We start from the raw sequence: 25055 nt of genomic DNA on the forward strand, positions 1-25055 counted from the left end.
AGGACGAAAGCGGAGAGCGGGAGTCTCTTCCTTCAGTGTGGCCATCAAGCAGAGAGGCAAGGATCGGACACACGCTCTGTTTCCTCTCTAGCTGTCACCCAGAGCAGCAGGGGAAGAAGAAGAAACAGAGGAGAGTGTTTAGCTGGATGTTTCAGACTGTCACACTCAGAGACAGAATCATGCCCGTGTGGAGAGGTGCAGCAGCAGCAGCAGCGGACGGCTGCCAGGCTGCCTCGCCTGTGTGACGAGCGCAGGACTGCATTTCTGTTGGGAATACAAAACCAGGAAAAGAAAAGAGAGAACGAAGGCAGCCAGTGATCTTGTGCCATGACTGGGAACAGGAGGAGGGAGGAGACTTGCTGAAATCATGGACCAGGTGAGGATGGAGAGGAGGAGGAGGAGGAGGAGGAGGGGAGGAGGAAGTGAAGGGGAAGTGAAGGGGACCACCACCTTTAATGCGCTCCACATATCCACACCTCTCTGACACAAAGCATGCAGAGCACCAGCAGCAGCTCCTGGTTTATTCATAACATGCATCACAACTGTTTTCATTCCCTCAAGGCAAAAACAAACAGCACAGCATGCCGCCGATCCCGCAGTGTGGGTTTTCTGATTCCTCCCGGCGAGCTGGTTTTCACTCTTGGGGGTGGGGGGGCAGGGCTGGCAGAGGTGCCGCCACTGGCAAGTGCCAGGCCTCTGGAGAGATGACACAGTTCAAAACATCACCAGCTCATATCTCAGATGAACACTTTGGAGATGAACGAAAGAACAGAATTAAAAGAGGGGTGTGGCTGATTTTCATAGGATAACATGTCGTGAAGCGAGTGGCGGGTTCAACCTAGAATCAGTCAGGAAGGAGGAAGGGGATAGGATGTCATGCAACAGCGTTCACATCCAGAGCTTTATTCACAGAGAGACTGAGGCGAGCGTTTCCACTGCGTTGTAATATTGTGTCCTCATGTCACAGCCTTTGCAATAGGTCTCATCACCTGTTCCACATGTTTACTCAATGCTGTTACTTGATGCATGTTGAATTTCCCTCTCTTGCTCTTTAAACAGACAGTGTTTGGGACTGTTTGCCAGAGCACTGTGTGCAGGCTGATTACTGCAGCTGTCTTTTGCTGTTGTCTCCACGCTGGAGGGAAGCAGCTGCTGGTAGTTTAGCAAAATGATGGATGGTTTAGAGGAGCAGAGACAGGGAGCAACACCAATCAAGTCTCCCTCCTCCTTGTATCTCCCCTCCATCGCCCTCAAATGTGTCTCCTGCTCATTGATTACCTCACCTCCCCCCCAGCTCACCCTCCCCATCTCCCTCTGTTGCTTTGCGTCCTCTCCTCTCCTGAGATGGAAGTGGTGTGAGCATCAGGTTTGGGATGAAGAGGACGAGGGATTATGGGTGTAAATAGGTGACACACCCAAGCCCAGCCCTTGCTTTTGGGTGAATTATTCATATCATCCATGGGTGGAGGCGTGCCTCTCCTGTATGTGTCCGCCTGCTCAGGTTGGGGTGATGTTAGCCCCCTCAGTATAGCAGGGATGATGTCATGACTGCTGCTGCTGGCCAGACAGTCAGTGTGTCTTTGTGGTTATGGGGGAAGATATATTTAGGAGCAGGGTTATATACTAGCAACCCAAACAGGAAACTTCAGGTGATCTCGATGTGTTTTAAAAATGTCACATACATGACATTAACTAAGTGTTGTACACATTCTCACAGAAAGTATCAGTTCACATTTGCAACAACAATAACAAAAAAAAAAGAGAATGGTGTCACTTACAGCACAGTATAGCTCACAGGCAACACAAAACTATTTATAAGACTGCGCAGTGCTGTGAAATGCTGACATGGCATGGCCTTGGTGCAGTGCTAAGGCTGGGTCAGTGTCATTTTAGTAGCTGGAGCATTTTGTGATGTAATGCATGACTATACAGTAACACTTGTCTGTTCACATGCATGTGAAGATTTATCAGTTTTTTTTTTGTTGGTTTTTTTTTGTTCCCTGGGTGTGTTTACAGTAAAGCAGCCCGAAGTTTTGAAATGATTCTCGGTGCGCAGTCTAAGTCTGAGAAACACTGAAAGATATAATGAGAGTTGGAAGCTTTGACATGTGCAAACATTGCTGTGTGGATGTAAAAGAGGCATGTGCAGTCACTGATAGGTTGCAGAGTTTACACAACATTTGCCATGCAGTATTTGCCCTTCTTTCTGTCTGTAGCTGTCTGGTCAAGGGCGTGCGTGTACATTCACAGTGATAAGGAGGGCAGCGGCTCAGTGAGGAGCAGGAAAAGGCTCGTTAGATTAAGTGTCTGTGAGAGAGAATTGAGGGCAGCAGTGGGGCACCTCTTACTCTCGGAGTCCGTCTGTGCTGCTTTCTTCTGTATCCAAGTAATGCTGTGCTCTATAAATCCTCATCCTCATCTCACATGTCTGATTTTATAGGTTTATAAAAGTTCTTAGTTCAGAGCACCTTCTTAAATGAGGATGATTAAACTATCAGACTAACTGCAAATCAGTGTGGGTCATTAGTGATCGATAGTCATTAAGGGAGACATGGGTAGGGCTGTGGTGACTCCTGGCTTGCAAACTCGTGGGCTGCAGATGGAGTTTCATGGCCACATCCATTACGCAGAACCACATAGCTCTTTCTACTGCAACAGTCTTGGACTCTATTAGAGTAAATTTACATGATTCACAGTTTATACTGGGCCTCGGTGCATCCCCTCACTTTTCCCCACTCTCTAAAACAAGTTGTTCTAGCACCTCTCTCTTTACGCCAGCTTTCTTCTGATTGGCTGCACGTCGCAAACTCAAGGTTGGAACAGCTGGTGGGAAGGGCTTCTGCGCTGGCAGCCTGTGCTGTGTGCCCGACATGGCTGTATTAAAGATACCCTCTATCTTTTTTTTATCACACAAATCCAAGAGATGAAAAAACTGAACTTTTGGCTCACAGGGATTACTTGCATATTTGACGACCTCATTATTATCCACGATTGCAGCGGTTTATGTATCAGAGAAAATAAGGCAGAGCATAATTTATCCACTTAAAAGTGTGTCACTGCAACAAAGGGAATCCCTCATACTGTTGGATGAGGCACATTCGTGTGGACAGGGGCGACGCTGTTGTGTTTATGCTGCTGTCTGAGCACAGCTCCCTGGAGGTTTAGTTTGGGAGGCTGGGTGGCATGTCTAACTTTAGTGTGTATATGTGTGCATATATATATATATATATCTGTGTGTGTGTGTGTTCCTGTGGCTGTCAGCCAGAGTTATCTGGCAAATTGCTTTGTCTGTTTCCCATAGATGTGACTGAAATGGAATGCAGTCAAAATTAGCTCAGGGCAAAGCAGCCACAGAGGGAGATGTTTTATGAGAGTGAAAGTGTGTGTGTGTGTGTGTGTGTTAGGGAAGAATGGGTCTTATTAGGTTACAAACAAGATAGTGAGAGAGAATGTAAAAGACAAATGTGTGAGAGGAATGGATAAAGGAGAAGAATGAGTGTGTGTGTGTTTGTGCCTCATGGTGGAACAGGTGGTCTAATCTCATGTCCCACCCATGGCACCCTGAGGCCTCCTGTCCACAGCCCTTCAATCTTTGCACGCTCAAGAATTTCTCACTTTATTGTCCTGAGTAGCAGACATTAAGAGACACTTTTGAAGAATGAGCTTTGTATGTGTGTGTTTGCATCAAAACTGAAATTAAACACAATAAATCAGCAGCAATCAGACATAATATTTAAACCACCCACCCTGTATTATGTAGGTCTCCCTTGTGCCACCAAAACAGCTCTGACCTATCCTGACCTATCAGGGCACACCTCAGCAGATCCTTTGGGTGCGGTAGGTTGTGAGCTGGGGCCTCCTTAGATCAGTCTCCTGTGGATGCTTGTTGCAAGTGGCACTGGGCAATTTGTTGTGCTTCTAACGCTGCTCCTGATCTTGCTGATGTTGCTGTCTTTTTGTTCTGCTGTGGGAGGCTGCTGGGTCTCCTGGTCTTGTTCTGCAACAGGGTTGTGTGTGTTTAAAGTAAAGTCAAGGACCCAGGGTTTCCTTGCAGAACTTTCCATTGATGATTAATGCTATTCATATCACCTGCCAGTGTTTTTTAATGTTGTGGATGATCAGTGTATATTGAAAAAAAAAGAAATTTTAACTTTAAACCCCTCAGAATCATCAGATTTTTTTTTTGTATAGAAAATTTAGTTAGTGATTCTAATTGCAGGTATAGGTGTGAATGTGAGCATGAATGACTGTTTGTCTCTCTGTGTTAGCAATAGACTAGCAGCCTGTCTCTTACCCTATGACAGCTGGATTAGGCTCCAGCCCCCCCCACCCCTCCCATGACCCTGAATTGAATAAGTGATTAAGAAAATCAATTGATGGATTGGAGCTGTAGTGTATTTAACACAGCTATGAAAAATGTTACCTTCATGAGAAGTATTGACTTCTGTAAATTTAAAATTTAATTATTTTAAACTTACTTTATTATTTCTTGCATCTTCAGTCACTTGGACCTTTTTAAAGTACACGAGCTAGCTGCACCAATATGAAGCCAAAATTCTTATTTTTGTTTATTTTTGTCTGTAACTTTCACTCTCATTTTCTTTTCATTATTTATAGAAGAAAAATCTTAAGACATTTTAGGCATTTTAAAACGTAGACACATATCTCAGCATATTAATACGTGATTGTGAATATCATTGCCATCTGAGGTGTAGATAGCAGTTTGTGCATGTGGCACACAGGATTCATGGTCTTAATTCAGTTGAATTTTAAGGCTGGCATTAGCCAACTGTTTGAAGCCAGCAGGCAAACAATGCACAGATTGTCCTGTGAAAGAAAGTAGGACATCCATCTCCAGCAAGTAAACATCTCCTGCTCAGCTTAGGACCTCAACCTCAATGCACTTAAGTGGCGAGCAATGAATGCAGATGGCAGGGGCAGGGGGGGGGGGGGGGGGGGGCGTTCTCCTGCCGGGGTCAAAGGTTAGCCTGTGTGGTTAAAGCCCGTCCTGTCAGCAGCACTTTGCATCAGGCCAGCCCATGTCAGGGATCTGCAGGATGATGACACAGGATGAGAGCAGCTGAGCAGGGATAAACCACCCAAAACAGAGGAATGAAGTTTATCAGTGGCATGAGGAGAACGTCCAATTAGGAGGCCATTTGACTCCAGTTTAACCTAATGGGCCTCTTCAGCGTACACAGTTATCAGCTGGACATGTTTTTGACTTCAGTCCTTTAACAGTCTCTTTCCATCTCTTTCTATCTCTTGTCCTGCCATCCTTGAATCTCACAGCGGCTGACTTCAGTGGTCCAGGTGCTGCATGAGGATGTCAGTCTGTAATGAGCAGCTGCTGTTTCATTACTTTGATCATAAAACAGGCCACAGAGCTGCCCTACAGTTACTGGACGCCACAGCTGCATATCAGTAGTGAACTGGGCTTCGTGAGCCACTGACCTCTTGGCCTATTTTCCTTTGTACTGTCCAACCTTTCCCTTCATTCACTGCTCTGACCCAGCTTTATCAGTTCAGACTGCTGTATTTTGTGGCAGAGAACAAAATGTTTTCTTCCATGTTTCTTTCATGGCCACATATTGTTGTCCTTTTTTGGGGGCTCATTTAACATCACTGCCATCGGCGTAAGTCGCATGAAATCCTACAGATGGGAACAAAATGAAAAACTGCTCCTAATCTGAGCTACATCTAAGGACAGAAAATTTTCATTTTCCACCTTCATATTTCACCACCTCTTGAGCCCCCTTGTGGCATCCAGATGCAACTGTGGCTCAGTTTTTATCTTTCAGGGTTAGGAATGAGGATTATCTATTTAGGGAAATCTCTGCCGTGAGCAGCAAAGGAGCAGATGGTTATCCTTTTACAGAATTCATCCTAGAATAAGAAGATGTTTGCTTATTTTGCCATTAACAATGATGATGATGCACATTTACATTAATTCCACATTCGAAATATTTAATCCTGTCTGACTTGGTCATTAAACACTGTAGGAAAAAAGAGCAACATTTTGTTGACCTTTTATGTCATTTCTCAGTTCATTATGAAATGTATTGCCCTCATTCTCATATTTAGTCTTTATACTTTTTCTGAACTCTGATTATCATCTATCAGCCTTTTGTTTGTTGGAAAACAGTGTTGAAACTGACAAAAGCATTTAGCACATGTGATCCAACTGTTTTAAGCACTTATGGCTGTTTATATATATATATATATATATATATATATATATAAAGGTGAACTCTCTGAAGGTTAGAAAAGTGTCAAATTATTTCTCTTGTGTGGTCTCCTGACCTCCAAAAGGAGAACACCCTCCTTTAAGGCCATGTCTAGACAAACTTATCTCTGAGTTTTAAGGCCAGAGAAATGCTGGGATTAGGATATGATCCCTTCAGGCATACGGGATTATTCAGTTTGCTGTATATACTGCAAGAGGTGTGGCTTTAGGCCCCTGTTGTACCACGACAAGCACAAAAACTCAGCAGATCTGTCTTTGACCATGGGGTCCTTGAGATGACTTTTCTGGTTACTTCATGATGAATAAAAATCAAATGATTTCTGTGCTATAGGTTAATGATTATGAACACCTGGAACTGCTTTGTGTGGTTTAGAAATTTGCTTTTTTTGGGGGGGGGGGGTTAATTATTATTAATTTAGTTTTTTTTTATGGTAAAACTTTAATTAAACCAGCTAAAAGTCATGGTTTCTAAAGTGGGTCCTAGCCAAGAAGGCAGCAAGAGTTATTTGCATTAAAAACTTTCATTCTCATAATAAAAGAGCTCGATCTGTTTAATAAAAGTGCTTCTGTTAAGGTAGAGGATTAACTCCAAAGACTCAAATCTCAATTTTGTTGTTTGGTTTGACAGAAAAACACACTTTTGTCCTCAAAATGTTGTAGAAGAAGGAAGTAGCCATTCTAAAACACGCAACAATAATACATTTAAGGATGTAACCATGTCACGTTAGGTTGCAGGACTTTTCCAGTAGTATTACAGTAAGGAACAATCATTTAACTGTGTATTTCCCTTTGTATAACTAGGGGACATGTCATTAATCTTATATAATGCTATTAATATATGAGTTATTTCTGGATGTTACTGATTCATCAGTAACCAGCCAACAACTCTGATGTAAACAGTCTGAATGATATCACACTGACTGGAAAACATATTTCGCCCTCAGAGCTTATTGCCATTGTCTCCCCTCGTACCTCAGGAAGTGATACCAGAGAGAGGAAAAAGATCTGTGAAAGGTAAAGAGGCTGCAGACGCATTCAGCTCGCAGGAAGGAAACTCAGTGCCCGGCTACTGGAACCACGAGCCTGTGTTTATTTCACTCTAGCTCAGAAGAGATTTAAGGGAAACGAAAAAGGTTGTCCTTTTGAAGAATGAGTGCCAAGCATTTATAGTAACAGTGAGCATTTATAGTAACAGTGGAATACCCAGGAAGTGATTCAGTTGTTCTTGTCTTCACTGTTTGTCTGGAACTTTGAGGAATAAATTGATTGAGACACAATGCCGACCTTAAGAAGCTAATTCACAAGTCATTTGTTCTGACTCACACCTATACATCGATCAGTCTCCTTGTTAGACTCTGGGCATTTCCTTCTCTTTGTTCCTTTATCTCAGACACTCCCACATGGCTGCTCTTATCAGCTCCCTCCATGTTAAGGCCTGCTTCTGTATCAAAAAGAAAACTGCAAGAAGTGGAAGCCTAGCATTCATGTTTGGAGATGAGATAATGTATCAGCTTGTACAAGAAGATGACACTTAAACTCCCTCATAGGCAAAAAAAAAACAAACAAAAAACATAAAATTCTATCTCTGAGCAGATGTTGATACAAAGGGTTCTTTCTGTGGTGGAAACTGAATCATACACTGTATGATATGGCATATCAGTCCAGTGAAAATCCCAGGCTGGTGGTGGTCCTTGATTTGCATGTGTGTGTCTGCATTTTGCCTCAGTGAGTCACCAGTATGTCTCCAGTATCCTACACCCAGCTAAATGCCCTCTCCAGCAACCCAAACTCTGACGCTAACCTGCCTCTGTCTTGGCAGAGCGGGTGCCCGCTGGCTCGTAGGAATGAGCAAGGCAGCTGTGAGAGAGAGTGGAGATGACAGTGAAATGTAGTGAGGGGTGAGGCAGTGAGAGACGACAGGTCTACAGGATGGTTGAGAAAGTGTGGCTGAGTGAAGACAGATGAGGACAAGAGTGTAAATGTATGCCATGCTCTAATATGATGGAGGCTCATTCCTGACCATAGTGAGAACAAGTGTGAAGCCGACTATCTCCTGATGTGAGGCAGGGCAGGTGTGTTTTGGTTCTCCTGATGTTATCTGAAGTTCATCTGTGAAAATGGCAGAAAGACAGGAAACAAGGAGAGAAGGGAGTAGGTGGCAACTTTTTGGAAGTCTATATATGCTTGTCCATATTAATAAAAGTGAAATTAACATGTATTTTTTTAATCTTTTGTGTTAAAGCACTAACACTTTCTCTATTAAGCTAATGTCACAGTCAGGTTCATGTGGCTCTGATGAACGGCACAGCTGACAGTCTCTTTAATCACTGAGGAAATAAATGGTGAACAGTGGCTACCCAAAAGGGTGCAAAGCATACAATCAAAATCCCAAAGCACAAAGGTCTGCATCATTTTGGGTTAGCTATCTGCTGCGGACATGCAGAGGTGGATCATGAAATGAAGCTCTTGGAAATCAGTGAAGAATGTCTGGAAAGCATCTTCTGAATGGGGTTAAGTCGCATGGCATCAAGCGAATACAATAGTTGTAGCAAAGACTGCAGTTCAGACTCAGTATTTAACTACTTTCAGTGAGGTTTTAGTATGTGGTGTAGTTAAAATCCCTTTCTGGCCGTCTGTGCTGCCTGGTCAGCTGTTTCCTCCTCTCGTGCCAGTTGTCCGGCCAGACAAAGAGGACTCCTCAGTCACTCAGAGAAGGGGAGGGGGATTTATGGCTCTGGTTGGAATTCATGCAAGCTGGGGTCGCTGCTTTCCCCCTCAAACTTCCCACACACCCCCTTCAAAGGAGTTCCACAGGAGCTTGAGACATACAGCAGAACTGCTCGCATATCTACAGCTTACTCACACAAACATAAATATCCAAGCCTGCCTCTTTCTCATCTTTGTCACTCACATCTCAATTACACGCTTACATCTTACAGCTCACGTCTCATATATGCTTAGCAATAACTGACCGCTCACAGCTATCACCAGACACGTTTCAAATCATCAAACCAAGAACGTGTTAATCAGCCTTTTATTACATTTGAGACAAGGATTGATAGAAGGTTACTCTTTATATTAGATTAGAAAGAGAGTGGGAGATACTGCAGCTTGGCAGGATTTCCACATTGTGTCCTTTTGGCTCTTAGCACCATCATTAAATGCAACAGTATCAAGCAGAGGGATACAGTGGCCTGCCTAAGAGACTCTGTAGAGGCTTAAAGAGAAGGATGTTGAGAAGATCTGGCAGCTACACTCCTCAGACAGAAAGTACACGTGTGCAGAGGGCGTTACGGACATTTACTGAGAGGATGGACTTGAGGGAAGTGGAGTGAAACAGAGGAGATACGAAAGAATTAGGGGGTCGGAGCCTTGGGGGGAGGGTTTAAGTTGGAATAAACGGAGTGATAACAATTAATAGTAGCATACTAGTGCACACGCTCTGTGAGGTGGCCTGGAATGGTATGAGAGATGGCCACCCATAATTCCTCCCATCCGTCCCGCCGCCCTCACAGCCTCAGTCAGGCAGGACCACTTGCAGAGCCAGGCCAGTGGAGGGAGGTGGGAGTCAATGGTTGGGGCGCGGTCGAGCGAGCAAATAGGATGATGGTTGTTTATGGGTTTGTCCTACAAGGCGCCAGGCTGTGTGTCCGATTATGTAACGGCTGAGGGGAATCTCTGGATGCCCCCTGCTCATCTCCAGCTGGCCCTCGAGGGAAAGAGATTTGGGGGGTGTCGCCTCACATCCCAGTCAGAACTCAGTCAATCGTGGGAGGGGGGCATACCCAGCGCCTGAGGATGTGTGTCAGTGAGTAAGGATGACCCAGTGATGCAGCATGAGGAAGAGAGAGTCCTCAGACGAACAGCGTTAGCCATCAAGCACAGAGGGAAAAAAAAATGTTTTCTTCTGGCTGGATATGGATACAATTACTACTTTTTCCTGCCCTTCAACAACAACAGTTCAAAATGCTTAGCCACCTGCTCAGATGTGACACACAAGACCTCAAGTACACAAATCTTTCTCCCCCTCAGCCATCCCTCAGTCTCTGCACCTCTTACTCTCCGCCTGCGAGCAGCCATCAATAATAGAAAGCCAGTTTTGCTCGCCTGACAGGCAAATTAATGTGTTGCGTGAGCATGGACCTGCATGCAATCTAGGATAAGATGTGGACAAACCCCAACTCAGGAGGGGTGCTCTAACATAAGATCACTCTCCCCACAGAAAAGTGTCACAGCAGAGACTGATTTAGCTTGAATAAAAAAACATGCTGACTGCAGAAAGAGGCTGCAGCGTTGGATCCTGATCCTAAATCAGAGAGAAGATATAAACTGTCCAGCTGTCCAGCTGCCCCCCCCCCCCCAAGAAAGCAAGCTTTGTGAACCAGACCGTCTGCACCATTACCCTTCTTATTCTCAGAGACCATCTGCCCTCCTCTCCCACCTTAAGACGGAGATACCCCAGCTAAGTCTCTCGCTCCGCCACGGTGGATTTACAGGCAATCTGATATTCACAGAAACTACTGTGGCCGCTCTAGATATGTAACCTGCGGGTGGATTTAGGACACATATGGTAATTGTCTGTGTCAAATGAGAGATGAGTGAAGGTCATAGCTAGGGCTTTCGAAGAGTGTCCCGCGTAAGCTTTTGGCAGGGATTGTGTGTCTCCGGGCAGGCCTGAAGCAGAGGTTGGAGTCCACGAATGGAGACTGAGCAGACAGCAGAGACATGCAGAGATGAAAGCTGAGTTGGCAGCTGTGGCTCTTGGCGTGAGAAGAGTCCTGTAAGCGGCTTTTTCGTGCTATGATTCCAGTTGGTTTCCTCACAGGCAGAGATGCTTTTGAAGTGGCTTTCTGATACTCACACCCCTTCAGAGTAAGAGTAGCCACATGGGGACACCCCCCCCCCCCCCCCCCCCCCCCCCCCCCCTTTAGCTTTAAGCCGTCACCCCAGTCTAAACCATTGTATCTACTCTTTATTTTATTTTATTGATTTTCATTTATATCTGGTGCTGAAGTTTATGTTTGCACTCGTTACATGATGCCATGGAGCATATACAGTATAATTTCACTGTGACCTCACGGCAGCGGGCTACACTTCCTGTTCTGTTGATGAGTAAACTTCCCCTGACTCTATGTCTATTGATTCACACGAGCTGCATCCAAAAATACAAATCTGTCAACACTTTTCCGAGAATATACAGACTGCTTTGGGTGTGGAAGGAATTTGAGGATCTGTCAATGAATTATCCTTTCAGTCTTTGTTTAGCCTCTTTTCTGTTGTATCCACATGTTTATTATGAATCACACAGTTCATGAATAGGCTTTGAGATTATTGCTACATCTGAAATTTATACTACTCTTTTATCAACCCTGTGGGTTACTTTTACAGAAAATTGTAATAGGGAGGTTGTTTTTCTGTGTGATCTTTGAGATGATTATTGAGATGATGTTTAAAGAAACTGACTCAGTGAATGTGGAATAAAGTGAATAATTTGGTGATTTGGACTGCTGCTCAGCCAAAAAAAAAAAAAAAAATATTTAAAACATCAGTTTGGGTTACAGCCTAAAATTTTCATGAACAGTAGATGGATCAGCTGATCAACTCTCAGGTCCTGTGTCAGGCCTTTGCTGATTTTTCCTCTTTAAGGACATGACCTTCAGACACTATCTTCTCATCAGCTGTAGATAGTTTTTTGTCCAGTTTCCTCAGAATTTTTAAGGTCACACTGCACACCATACCAACACATGCCAACATTGCATCGTTGGTGCAAAAATAGTATTTTATGCCTCTCAAATGGTATCTTCTGCATTTTTTATGGAGTCAGATAAAGGAAATGGAACAAGTTATGTTTTATTGTTTGTTTGTTTTTTAACAACAGGCTGTTAATAACAAATTGCCTAAAGATACAATTTAAAGTTGGTTCTCTGCCAAGTTTTACAGACATGGAAAAAAATTGTTGGTACCTTTCTGTTAAAGAATGAAAAACCCACAGTGGTCACTGAAATAACTTGAAACTAGCAAAAGGAATAATAGATAAAAAATTACTAGAAATTAATTAATTGAGAAATTAAACATTGCTTTTGAATTATAGTTCAACAGGAATTTTTATTTTAAAAAAACAAACTAATGAAACTGGCCTGGACAAAAATGATGGTACCATAAACTTAATATTTCGTTGCACAACCTTTTGAGGCAATCACTGCAATCAAGCAATTTCTGTAACTCTCAGTGAGACTTCTGCACATGTCGGGTATTTTGGCCCACTCCCCATGAGCAAACTGCTCCAGCTGTCTCAGGTTTGAAGGTGCCTTCTCCATACTTGATGTTTCAGCTCCTTCCACAGATGTTCAACGGGATTTAGATTAGGGCTCATAGAAGGCCACTTCAGAGCAGTCCAGTGTTTTGTTCTTAGCCATTTCCGAGTGTTTTTAGTCGTGTGTTTTGGGTCATTATCCCATTGGAGGACCCATGACCTGTGACTGAGACAAAGCTGTTTGACACTGGGCAGCACATTTTGCTCCAGAATGGCACAATAGTCTTAAGATTTCTTTGTCTTTCTCATCTGCTGAGACAGCTCTCGCCTTAGCTTTCTGTGGTCCATGTCCAGTGTGTAAACACCACGATACCAAACAGCATAGTGATGACTTTTCAACTTTTCACCCTTTAAATAGGTGGTGCTAATTACAGGCCACACCTTATGATCACCTTATTTTCAATCTTTTCTAGGGCTACCACCATTTTTGTCCACCAGTTTCATTATTTATTTTTATTTTTTTTTAATAATTCTGTTGAACCTTTTCTCAAAAGCAATGTCTGATTTTTAGTAGTTAATTTTCAGTAATTTTATGTATTTATTTATTATTACTTTTGTCAGTTTCAAGATATTTCAGTGACCATTGTGTACAACACTGGTTGGCGCTAGTTTGTCAGGTAACATGCAGGTAGAAGACGCAGTTTCACTTTTAATTTCACCGAAAATACTTGTGACACAGTGACTTTTATTTGTGCTGCTTTTGTCCCCATGTAAGTGTTAACAAACGCGATTGAATCTTCGCAGTGTACTGGAGTTATATTTCTAAAATACTTTGGTAAAAACTGCTTTGGGTGTGCTCTTGGACTGCGTCCCTCCTCTCATTGAGCGCACAGCCAGAGGGAGCCCGCAAGCTTCGCGTTTGCAGGGCGGAGCGCACAGATTTATCCAACGTACCCTCATCTGACTCCCTGCCTGCCCCCCCCCCGTCAAGTTTAGTACTCTAAAGTAGGCTGCTTCCGGTGCAAATATCAACCACAAAAGTTTGACAACGCATTTAAATGAACTGAATACGTTCTCTCAAACATACACTTTTCGCACTTGTGTGTTTGACTATGTCCTATAGGTGAAAAGTCCAAATTTGGTCCTTTTTTTTTTTTTTTTTTAGATGAATGGCTTCATGACGTATTATTTTTCAAGCTTATAAAAATAGACTGTTAAATCTTACAAGAAATGACTACACCACTAATGTTTATCTGTAGCTTCCAGGCATATTTCAATTCTCATTTGGAAGTTTTTTCATTTCGGAATTCAGACGCATTCCTCTCTTCAGCTTTACTTTGAAGGCTGAGACTCCTGACTTCCTGTTTCCCCTCCTTTGTATTTTGACGCCGCTGCAGTCAGTTTTCCAGGCAGGCCGAGCTCGCAGGGATTTAGATATGTATGACTGATGCGGTCTGGCGGAAGAAGAAGGAGAAGAAGAGGAGGAGGAGGCGGGGGGCAGCGCACCGGACTGCCCCAAACAACGGGAACAGAGTTGGAGGGAATTTTTTTTTTTTTTTTTATTCTAGGAGGAAGGAAGCTGGAAAAGTGTTGAATATATAAGTTTGTGTTTGGAGCATTGTTACCCTCACAGTTCCCCGGCTGCCTGTGCAGCAACAGATCTGCCTCTCCTGGTTGCAGCCAAACAGTTTCTGCTGTCCAATGAATGGAGTTGCTTTTTGCCTTGTTGGAATACCTCCCTACTCTGAGAACCACGTAAGTGCACAGAGCTGACAGTGTGATCTTGCAGCTTACTTATCATCAGAGGTATTGATACCTGGACATATTGAGCTTGATTAGTGCGAAGCGGTCCGCGTTGGGGCCGGTCAGAGAGCGTGATTTCCTAAGAGGATTAACTGTAGTTTACATAGCCACTGTGTACACACACTCGGCGACATACTGTACAGAAACCAAGTGTTTGATGGACGTTTTTCTGCAGCTTTTGTTTTACTGTTGTGGACGGTAAATGGTGCGCAGCCGAATGAATTTAATCAGCCGCTTTACAAAAGAGATCAGTCCCATTTTACGCCCGGGTGGGTTCAGTCTTTTGTCCGCGTCTCACTCCATCAGGACGCGGACGGGACGTCCCAAAACGGGGATGGTGCGTCACTTCTCCACTAGTATCGAGTTTTTCCTCATAAATCAAACATAATAATCAGGGCGTCTTGGCTGCATGTGGAGTTCAGTTGATGTTGCACCTTTAGGAGATGCTTCTTTCAATGAACGCTGATAGCCTGCTGCTTTTAATCGGTTACAAACAAGCTATAAAGTGGTGGGAGATGACTGCTGACACATAGCGTTGTAACAGTAAATGGGAAGATGGGAAAGGTATGACTTGAGCACACCCAACATCACAAGATTTCTCAGACACCGTCACTGGCACACAGCAGCAGTTTTAAGGCTACGGGGATATAAATTCAATGGTAAGTTTTTGCCGAGTCAGCGAAAAGTGAGTGAACATCATAGTTTTGCTTTGTTTGAAAGCCTTGTTGAAGAAAATGCAGTACTTTGTCTCTTGGTGTGGTCTGGAGGTCCGTGCATTGAAGCACTCGTGTCATATTGAAGTTATGAGGTGAGATGTGTCGGTCTGGGCGGTGGTCTGCTTGTTGAAGGAGGCGTATGGCTTACATGGCTCTGTGTGTGTGTGTGTGTGTGTGTGTGTGTCTGCTCAGATTTAACCTCTGAGGGTCCTTATCTTTACGTGGAGATGCAGAAATAGCAGGGATTTCCTTTTGTTCTTTGGTAAATGGCATTCATCTGTGTGCATGTTTGACAGGGTCACGAGGTTAAGTTTGCCAGTATCTCTGCTGTGTGTTGCAATATTATATCAGCCTCCGCTGTCACTCTGCAGCGTGCTCAGTCTTGCTGTAATTAGGAATCTGAATGCTTTTATTTCTCGGCACTCCTTTTCTTTCGCTCTGTTGTTTCAGAGTTTAAAACTAACACTTGTGTGGTCGCACTTTAATGAACCTCTGTTGTTTTTGTCACTGTAACAGAGCCGCGAATGCCCCTTTGAACCCACTTAATTCACTTTTATTTGTTTTGCCTGTTGTGTAGTATCATAATAAAACATGAAACGCTTTAATGCCATGTGTGTACCCACATAAAACTGTAATTGAAATGAACAGGAACTCATAAAATTCAAAGTGTTTGATATCCCCCAGAAAGACTCCCTTAACTGTCTCTTGTTGCAGACAGAGCTGATTTCAGCTTGTCTCATTTAAGTCCCCGACCTGTTTTATACCTGAGCTTTCACCCTGTGTGCTTCAGCCAACACCCAGCTCTTCTTTAGCTGTGTCTTTTTTTTTTTATTTGACAATGCAGGAAATTAGCTGCAAACATCCATCAACACAGATGGAAATGATCCAAATTGTTCTCTTGCCCGAGCAGTGGCGAGCATGCGATTGAGCAGTAGTCCTAAGTGAGATGTAGAGTGGCGCTAGAATCTAATAAGATGTCTAATTTGTCAAAATGAGGCACAAAGTGAATCAGGCTTTGTGTGTTCCTCCAGCATTCGAGAACAGAGAAGAGGAAGGGTGGAAAGTGTCTGTGTGATGAGGGCAGTTATGATGATGTCCAGCGGGACCAGTTTAATGTTGTTAGCAGTCCTGCTGTAATGTAGCAGTGCAGGGTTTGTGGGTGAGATCGATAAAGGCAGCGGACAGCAGGGAGGGGAAGAGGGCAGAATGAGCAGCGCTCCTGATGTCTAATGCTGCATTGTGCCACGTGATGCAGGAATATATCGATGATGGGAAACATGAGATGGCTTTTATGAAAATCTTGCCTTGAGCCGGTCGATGTTATAGCCCCCATTTGTCCCTGCGGCACACCTGTTTTTGTTCACTGATACACTGCAGACTAAAGCAGCAGCATCCTATAGCCTTTAATGTGTGCAAATCCACCTTCTCATACCTTTGATTCCTTCTGCTGATATGAGGTTTGCTTTCACACTGAGGTCCAGTCTCAGAGGTCGCTTATTGCTTCAGAGAAAAACCCCAACTTCAGGCAAAGGCTCGGCTGATCCACCAACTGAGAGCTAATCACAGGACAACCACCTCAGAGAGACTACAGACCACAGACCATCCTGCAGGTCCAGGATCAGCTCCTGGTCAAGGCGACCGTAACTGAAAGCAGCTGTAAGACGCTGCAGACAAAAGCATTTCAGTGATTATTAGCAGATGGCCTCACCACATAGTAGGCACATCACACAGCAGATGCTGCAATGCTGAACATTTTTAGTGATTTTTAGAAACTTGGGTTTTTCATTTCCATGCATGTTCTCGGAGTTTGTCTCAGTTAGATTCAATACACTGATGTTTTCTAATGTTGGTCTCACAGCCTGAAATGTTATAAGATCCATCTGAGTAGTTGTAAGTGCAACATATTTGATATTCCCAATTTTTCAGGTGGTTACATTGCTTCGTTTTGGGGATAATAAACAAAAATATTTAGGGACAGCTGCAATGTACTATAAAAGACACATAAGCTGTGCATATTTCTTTATATTACACATATATTCCAATTAAATGGTGGTTTACTATAAATGTGCCCTTTTGTGCTAAGAGTGGAGTGAAAAGATAAGCCATTCATACTGCAGCTGCACAGATCTGAGGTCAGGAAGCTGCGCAAAAGCCAAGAAAAACTTATTAAGCTTTCATCAAAGCTGTCCCATGACTGTTTCCCACCTTTTTATTGTTATTCCAGCCATGAATGCAATTCCTTCGCTCGTGTTGTGCAGTGCATTATGGGACACGATTGTCCACAGGATTGAATAAAATCAAGCGGGACCCAAAACATGGGTGGAGCTACACGGAGCACGATGGTAACGTGTGTGTTACAAAGTGGCCTGCATCGATTAGCACCTCACACCCCGACGCTGTCGCCTCTGCTGCATTCCTCTAATCCAGCGCTCTCGCACCTCACATCTGCAATCATTAATCCTGTGAGTTTGTGTGTGTTGACACACATAATGATACTCACACACAGTCAAGCACACAGGTGTCTGCAAAATTAGCCACTCCTGCATGTTTACATCACACTTATAGGGTCAAAGTTACACGGAAAACTCATAATCTGTGCACAGGTGCATGAAACAGACACACATACTACACAGATGCTTTCTGGCATGGAGACCAGTCCGAAAACCAGCTCTCTGAGAGTTTTAATTTGGCCTTCTCCCTCATGTTTGCATGGGGAAGTCCTTGATGTTGTACAAACACGGGCCGGCCGGTCTAAAGGTAGGCGAAGGACATCAGTCATCATTGACTTTGTTTGCTGTGGTACGAGGGGAGCAGCTGTTGTAGCTCTGCAAAGCAGGCATGTTTCTGCTGCTAATGGCTCTTTATTGATCTTCTTGGAGGCAGGCAGTCAGTATTTCTCTCTGCCATGAGTAAGCATCAGTAATTGGGTTAGTTTTGTTTTTAAACGTTTTACATTTGTGTCCGTTTACTGCTGTCATCGTTATTCTGATTACTAAATGGAATTTCTCATAAAAAGTTGAAATAAAGTTTGCTAATTTGGAAACTTGTGTATGTGAATGCTGCCTAAAATCACAGTTTCAGTCCTTCTGTCTGGTTCTGCTGGACTTGCTTGGACAGTGAGAGATAAGAACCCACTGAACCCAGTGCTTCACGGACACCTTATACCCTCCAGTTTGCTGTGACATGTCTAGGCTGGCAGGGCACCAATTGTCCACATCGAGTCTTTTCAAAGACTCAATGTGGACTAGAAATTAATATAATAAGAACAACTACATGTTAGTAAGAACAACTGCATGGTAGTATATTTCTGCTACCTAGTTTAGATACATGGTGCTAGAAGAACACAAAAATATGACTGAACAGAGGAGGGGGATTTTTATCAGAGAAATGTAAGTAGAAATCAGATTTGTTTATAAGCCATCATAATCAGATAACTTCACATTTGTGCTTCCTGGGAGTCGTCAGTTTCTGCTCAAACTGCCCAAAGAATTTCTAGTCATTTACACATTAAAAGTGTGGAAGATCTCATACTTCTATTCGCCTTTTGCAGGAAGCACTCGGTCTCTGTTGTGCCCCAAGTGGGAGATTTTCCTGTGGCGTCTGACTGGCAGGCGCTGGGAGGTTTGGTGTGAAACAAAGCCTCTCTCTCAGAAACAGATGAGAGCTAATTAGATTCAGCATGTTGATGGTCTGGCATGCGTCAGTACCTCTTTGTATTTGTGCCTACAGAGACGCTGTGCTGATGCGTGCCTCAGAGTGTTGTTTCTGTGGAGGAAAATATGAGGCTGTTGTACAGCACATTACATTACAAGAGGGGCTTATTGTTGACATATTGAAGAACGAAGAGCAGGTCAGGTCTTGTTTGGAAATGCAGACTTGACTCTGTATCTGCTTGTGGGATCGGTCTGAAGGCAGCTCAGGGTGAGGTTTGACTCGGGGTCAAGGTTCAGAGGTTAGGGGCCCCCGCTCGTCACACACTTGGCCCCCAGTAAAGAGGCTAAAGAGGCAGGAGGGAACGCCTGTCACTGTGTGCAGCAGGGGGCACAGGGGTTAACCGAGGGCTGCTGTGTGACTGATTTACAATCACATCATCTGATCCTGCATGTTGTTTGGTCTCAATATCAACTGTGCACATTTCTACTTTGCATTTCTACTTTCTGTTTTTGCAAAGAGAGAGAGAGCTGAGGTAAGAGTGAGTGTGTGTTTGCAGAAAGCTATATGGAGCTATACATCTTGCTCTCGTCAGCTGTGCAGTTTTTTTTTTTTTGCAAACAGCAGGGATTGCACTGGAATGTCAGAGAGACGATGGTGGAGGAGGGGTAAAGAGAAAGGGAAGATAACAAAATTGGGAGAATCCTGATGAATCATGTGAGGGAATCCACTGGAAAGAAAAGAAAAGTGAAAGAAAAAGAAGTTGTCCCTTCATAGCCTGCATATAACTACTTGACTTCTCACTGCCGTCATATAATATGCACCATTTGCACTGACTGCATAAATGGATGCATAACGAGCTCATTAAAATCCTTTTAGTTTCAACCAACCAGGCTGATTAGAAAACATCAGAAATTGTGTTTATTTTTGTTTCAGTGTGTCTCCACGATATAAATCTCCAATTTCAAATGCAGCTACACTGGCTCAACAACACTGACTAAACTTTTGTGTTTTTCTGTTGAATCTGAAATGTTAAAACATTCAAAGGAGAAAAGAAAAAGAGCTCTTTCTGCTTATCAGTGTGATGATGTTTGCTCACTGTACATAACTTCTCAGGAAGGCTCTTCTGGAGTTGTTTACACTGTAAATGGGAGCTGGCCAGCTGCCGTCCATCAGAGCTCCAGTTAAGAGTTGATGAACTGTGAATTGCAGGTCTCACACACACACAAACACACACACACACACACACACACACACACACACACACACACACACACACACACACACACACACACACACACACACACACAGTAGATTACTGTTGTTTCATTAGAGTTTGTGAGCTGACTCACTAACCTCTATCTGTTTCCCAAACATCCCCGGCCGCAGTGCTGCAGCTTGGATGCATGTGCAGCGACGACAACAACAGCAACAATGCTGTGTTTCTTACTGTGTGTAAGCGGTCTCAGGTGGAAAAGGGGGAGGCTGTTTTGACAGTCTGGCGAAATCATGGGACACAGATTATCAGGAGACTAATGAGCTAAGGATGTGTGGTTTTCCTGATGCCTGCTGGTTGAACACAACATCGTCTCTGTTTACATATTCCCTTAGATTCTCTCAAAGGATAATACTAGTCATACGGTTTATTTGGTTTAGTGGGTTTTTTTTTGTCTGTAACGTTGTTCTGAGATGTTGTCTCTCATTTGTTATTGTGCAGTTTTGAATCAAATGTTTGATGCCAGTATTCACGTCTCGACAGTTAACAAAAAGCTACAATCAGAAGAGAAAGAGCTAAAAAAAAACAACAAAAAAAAAACCTGGTGGTAAAAATCTAAATTTTAGCTTCAGATTGTGACTTTTAGAATGGGTATAAAATTGATTTGATTTGATTTTCCTTTTTGTCTTTTTAATCTAGATCCATAAAGCAATTTGAGTCACTATATTAAAAAAATTGCTTTAATTTGAAAGCGTTTGTGCTTAATTTCAGTTTATATGTGTATCAATATATCAAAGCTTATGCTTAGAAATCTTATTTAAGAAGAAATATCTCAAAAAAGCAACTTTTTTGAGATACTTGATGCTACTTAGATTCTGGTCCCTTGTAAATGTCTCAAATTTTGATTGACTGGTTTCCAAAAGTCAACTCTTTTTTTCCTATAGATAGAGCCTGATGAAAGCTTGGTATGCTGTCATTGTAGGTCAAGTGTAGGTGGACCTGTCACCATCTTATGGTAGGCTCAACAGTGCAAATTACTAAAAATCACTAAAAGTCATAAGCTCTGTGGATTTTAGCAGAATGCTATCAAACATAACAAAGTGGAATCACAACAGTGACTGTTTCTCAGCTTCACATGGAGGAGATTGTAAAGTGCAAAGTGACAAGTATGTGAGTCTAATGTCAAAAGCTCAAAAAGAAAGGCGCCAAACTACAGGTAAACCTAAAAATAATTATTTTGGGGCCGGTAAAGGAAGTACACTACCACATTTAGCATGCTGGTCACCTCTGCAACCCCCTGATAACTCTCGGTTTCTGTGGAAAAACGTGTACTCCATGAATGGTGGAAAGCAAGTTTTGCAGACAAGTTGGGCATCTTCCATGCAAACTACAGGTGACTCTGGCGATCTGCTTGCAACCAAAGCAATTGCAAGGAGGTTTTAATTGCATCCCACATGCAAATGCACCAGCTCAGCACAGATTGGGCTGCAATATTCTCACTCATATCTCTTCCAGCTTTCTTCTCTTCTATGCTTTCTGTTTATCTTTTTCTCTCTGTGTATGGCACAGTTCTTGTTGATGGAGTAATTTTTTTTCTTTTTTATTCTCTTGACTCTTTCTGAGTTTCAAGCTTTCTTGCTTGCTCATTTTCCTCGTGAAGTGCTCCTTGCTTTGATCCCCTCTCCATTTCCTTCTTTGGGCATCTCCTTTCAGGATACTCTCCTGCCGCTGCTGCTTTCAAGTTCTGCCTGAATGTACCCTCTCTGAGCAGCATGTCATCCTTAAAGCAGCGGGTATTCACATGCAGGTTTGTGCCACAAAAGGTTTGTTTTTGTATGATTCTTGTATATCTATTTCCCCCTCTCCACTGCCCTGAGTTTACAGAGTGAAAACTAACAGTACAGTGTGTTTCTGTTAACTTTGCTCTTTGCTGTAAGCAGTGGTAGTGTGTCTTTTATCTGAATAACAGAGTGAAACCATATGTGAGTATATGACTCCTGTGTTAACAGTTAGAGGCCTCTGCAGTTGTCCCATTAGCTAGGCAAAACAAGGATACAAGTGTGAGCCATCTTGCCTTTAGCTGCCAAGTTTGACCTTCTTTTTTAGGGCAATAGAAGTCACAAGGCTACAAAAGGACAGTTTATTTCTGCAGGGTGAACAGTCTCTAAGTTGCATTAAAAGGCCACTAATACAGAGTGACAGAGGCTAGAGATGCAGAAGTAGCCTCATCATCAACTTGGCATATGGATCTCATCGTAGCATCGAACACTCAAAGGGCAGAGCCTTTGGGATCCACTAGAAAATGAAGACCAAGCAGACACCAGCGTCCCTGTCTTCTGGAGATGTCCTTCAGTGCAGCTGGGTTTTACATCACAGTCAACAGGAAGGAGCAGATTAAATGATAGCGTGGGCCAATCCTACTGTATTCAAAACATGCCAGTCAGTATCTGTAGAGCATCTTTGCACCACTGGGGAATGACGAAGAGAGGAGGAAGGGTGCAAAGGCCCCTTTGAATTTTAATCTAAGGATTGTCAGGTTTATCTCAGTGAGAACAGAAGCTGATGTTACTGCCAGAAAAATCACGCTCACTAAGTTTTGCTTGGCCTGTGCATCATGTGTTTGGCCCTGCTTCGGACTTGGCTAGATTGGGGAGAATTTCAATAAAAAAAAAAGAAAAAAAAGAATTGATTTGTCTTCCCCCAAATTCTTTTAAATTGTAGTAACTGATTATGTGCTGTTACAATCTTTTACCCAGTGGCATCATGTGTGCAGCACTTAAAGAGACCCACTGTGAGTGGAAAGTCATGTGGCTCAGAACACTGATTTCAATCTGAGATGGTCTGTGTAAAAAATTGAACAATTTTATTGAACTTCTAGATACTGGGAATTTGGCCAGCTAGGTTTAAGAGCTGCATCAGTGTTCTCATGCATCTGCAAAAGCAGTCTTTAAAAATATTTTCACATCCCCAAATACCCAGACATAACCCACGGATTCCCAGGTGATCAGATTCCATCGGTGAGACCCAAACATAAGAAAAACTTTTCATTAACTTGAACTGTTCTTCACTACTCTGAGAGCTCCCTAAATGGCTACTCTGCACCCCAGTCTCAGCTTTGAGAATTGCTGGACTGTACAATCCTGTGTGAACGGAGCGATGTAGACTTCCTCAGCGTGGAGTGAGCGGTGGTGCATGGCAGGAATGTAAAAACCAGATGACCTCAAATGGAAACTCCAGGGCTGATGGAGGCAGTCAAGCAGGCCATCTTGCTTGCTCTAATAAACACTCTGACTCCTTTCTGCAGTCCTCCTTTCTCTTTCTTTTTTAACTGCCTCACTCAATTGCCCAACCTGGTTTAGCATTGCCTCTGCCACGCCCCAGATGTTGGACCACCGCCTAGTTTTTGTACCCATAGGGCTCAAGCTTAAGTTCAGCTTCAGCCAAGGAGAACAGCAACGTCATCTCCGAGTCCCAAAGTTATAATTTTCATCTGGTAATTATACAGAAGCAGAGATGAGCTAAATATATACATCTGGGCCTGTAGAAGGGGGAGGGAAGCAACCAAGAAGAGGGGGCCTCAAAGTATGGCCGGCCTTCTTCCCAATGCAAGCGAGGGGGGTGGAGAGAGTCAAAAGGCCCGCTGGAGCCTGTGGTTTTCCGTTGCTGAGGCCTGCTTCTGAAAACAACCAGGAAAGAAAGAGAAAGAAAAGAGAAAAAGGAGGAAAAGAAGGGAGGGAGGGCATCTTATTGCAGTGGAGCTTAGACGTGACGCTCTGATTGCTCCCAGCGGTTGTGGTCAGTACAGAGGAGCGGGGTGGGGTGGGGGGTACAGTGCAAGGAGAGTAGGGTTAGCTCTTTGCCAGATGTCGTCATTGGCCCCATCAACATACGGAGGTTCAATATAAAGTACATCTGGGTATTTACCTGATAAAACCCAGCCGCCGCCTCATAGTGACTTTCAGCAGCAGCACGATGAGGCTGTCGTTTTGGTCTCTTTTGTTTCATGGTTTTTGGTTGTGAGGGAACGCTGCATGACTGAGAACACTGTGAAAAGATAGCACATCTTTAGCGGGGACCAATTTGTTTTGATTTCAGCATTCTCAGTGACCACTCAGCTCTCACATAGCTTTCTCTTTAAAATGAGCCAACTGGTTTGCAGTCTGAGAACCCTGAAGTTGAATTTGGACCTATATTGACTATTAATGTCTGCCTTAAAGTTGTCTCTCTGCAGGTTTTTTTTTTCTCATGGTCAAACAGGTGAGGTGGTATGTAGCCATGAGGGATGTTAGAGCTGTTATTATCACCAATGTCCCATTCCCTCACAGCCTTCACTAACAAAATCTGGGATGGAAAAAGGCAGCACTGCATTAAAAACAGACATTGCATGGGTTACTTGCATATCTGTGAAGACCCCATTAATGCTAAATGATACATACATATGCTTTGGAGCAGCACGTGCTGGCCACCAGACAACCACCCTGTTACCCATTAACAGAATTTAATGATACACAGAAGGAAGCCCCAAACTCGTGAGCAGCTATTCGCTTTGAAGATTACTCCTCACTTCCCAAGGACTTACTGAAGGCTGTTAAGAGGTGATGCAACACAGTGGAAAACAGGACAGTGCCATCTTCTGAAAAATGGTTTGGTCTTATCAAATTCAAAATGTTCAAATACATTTAAAAAAATAAGAACATTTGATAAGCTGTCTTTGTACTGTGTACTGTCTTCACACTTTGGGGGTTCTAAAACAGAGCAAAAACTGATACGATATATCCTCCTGAACACAAACATGCAAACACTCATGTTGCTTAGCGTGTTTAATAATTTGTCGACAAACTGGGATTCTTTACTTAATCTCTGACTCGGCTGAGCAAAAAGTGACAATTTTGTGGTTCAGCCTTCAGCCACGCAGTCCGGACTGCCATCATTTATGTGCTGCACTGAAGTCCTTATTTTAAACGAAACAATAGAGGATGTATTTAGAGGGCATCTCTGAGTAATATGTCCCTGTGCCGCTGTCTCAGCCCAGATGTGTAACTTTTCCTCTCCGGTCTCCTCTCCATCTGCTCTCTTCAACTTCCTCACTCTTGTTTCTGCTTTAGATCACTCTCTGTCCTCATTTTTTATTCCCTGTAAGTCACCCCCCACCCCACCCCACCCCCGGGT

General features: G+C 43.4%; 1 protein-coding gene across 6 annotated transcripts in view; it reads left to right on the plus strand.

Annotated features, from left to right (window-relative positions):
• The first annotated feature begins 327 nt into the window (after positions 1-327).
• The window catches only part of arhgap23a (Rho GTPase activating protein 23a), a 66290-nt gene continuing 41562 nt past the window's right edge, over positions 328-25055 (plus strand). Inside the window, exon 1 of one of the 6 annotated variants that reach the window (XM_030735068.1) lies at positions 328-376. In XM_030735068.1, coding sequence (XP_030590928.1) covers positions 368-376 — 9 coding nt within the window. In that variant the 5' untranslated portion in view covers positions 328-367. Of the gene's footprint in view, positions 377-13991; positions 14256-25055 lie in introns of those variants that run through there. The other 5 variants (XM_030735066.1, XM_030735067.1, XM_030735069.1 and 2 more) reach the window with 5 other exon arrangements.

The sequence above is a fragment of the Archocentrus centrarchus genome, chromosome 8, assembly GCF_007364275.1.
Source record: "Archocentrus centrarchus isolate MPI-CPG fArcCen1 chromosome 8, fArcCen1, whole genome shotgun sequence".
NCBI lineage: Eukaryota > Metazoa > Chordata > Actinopteri > Cichliformes > Cichlidae > Archocentrus > Archocentrus centrarchus.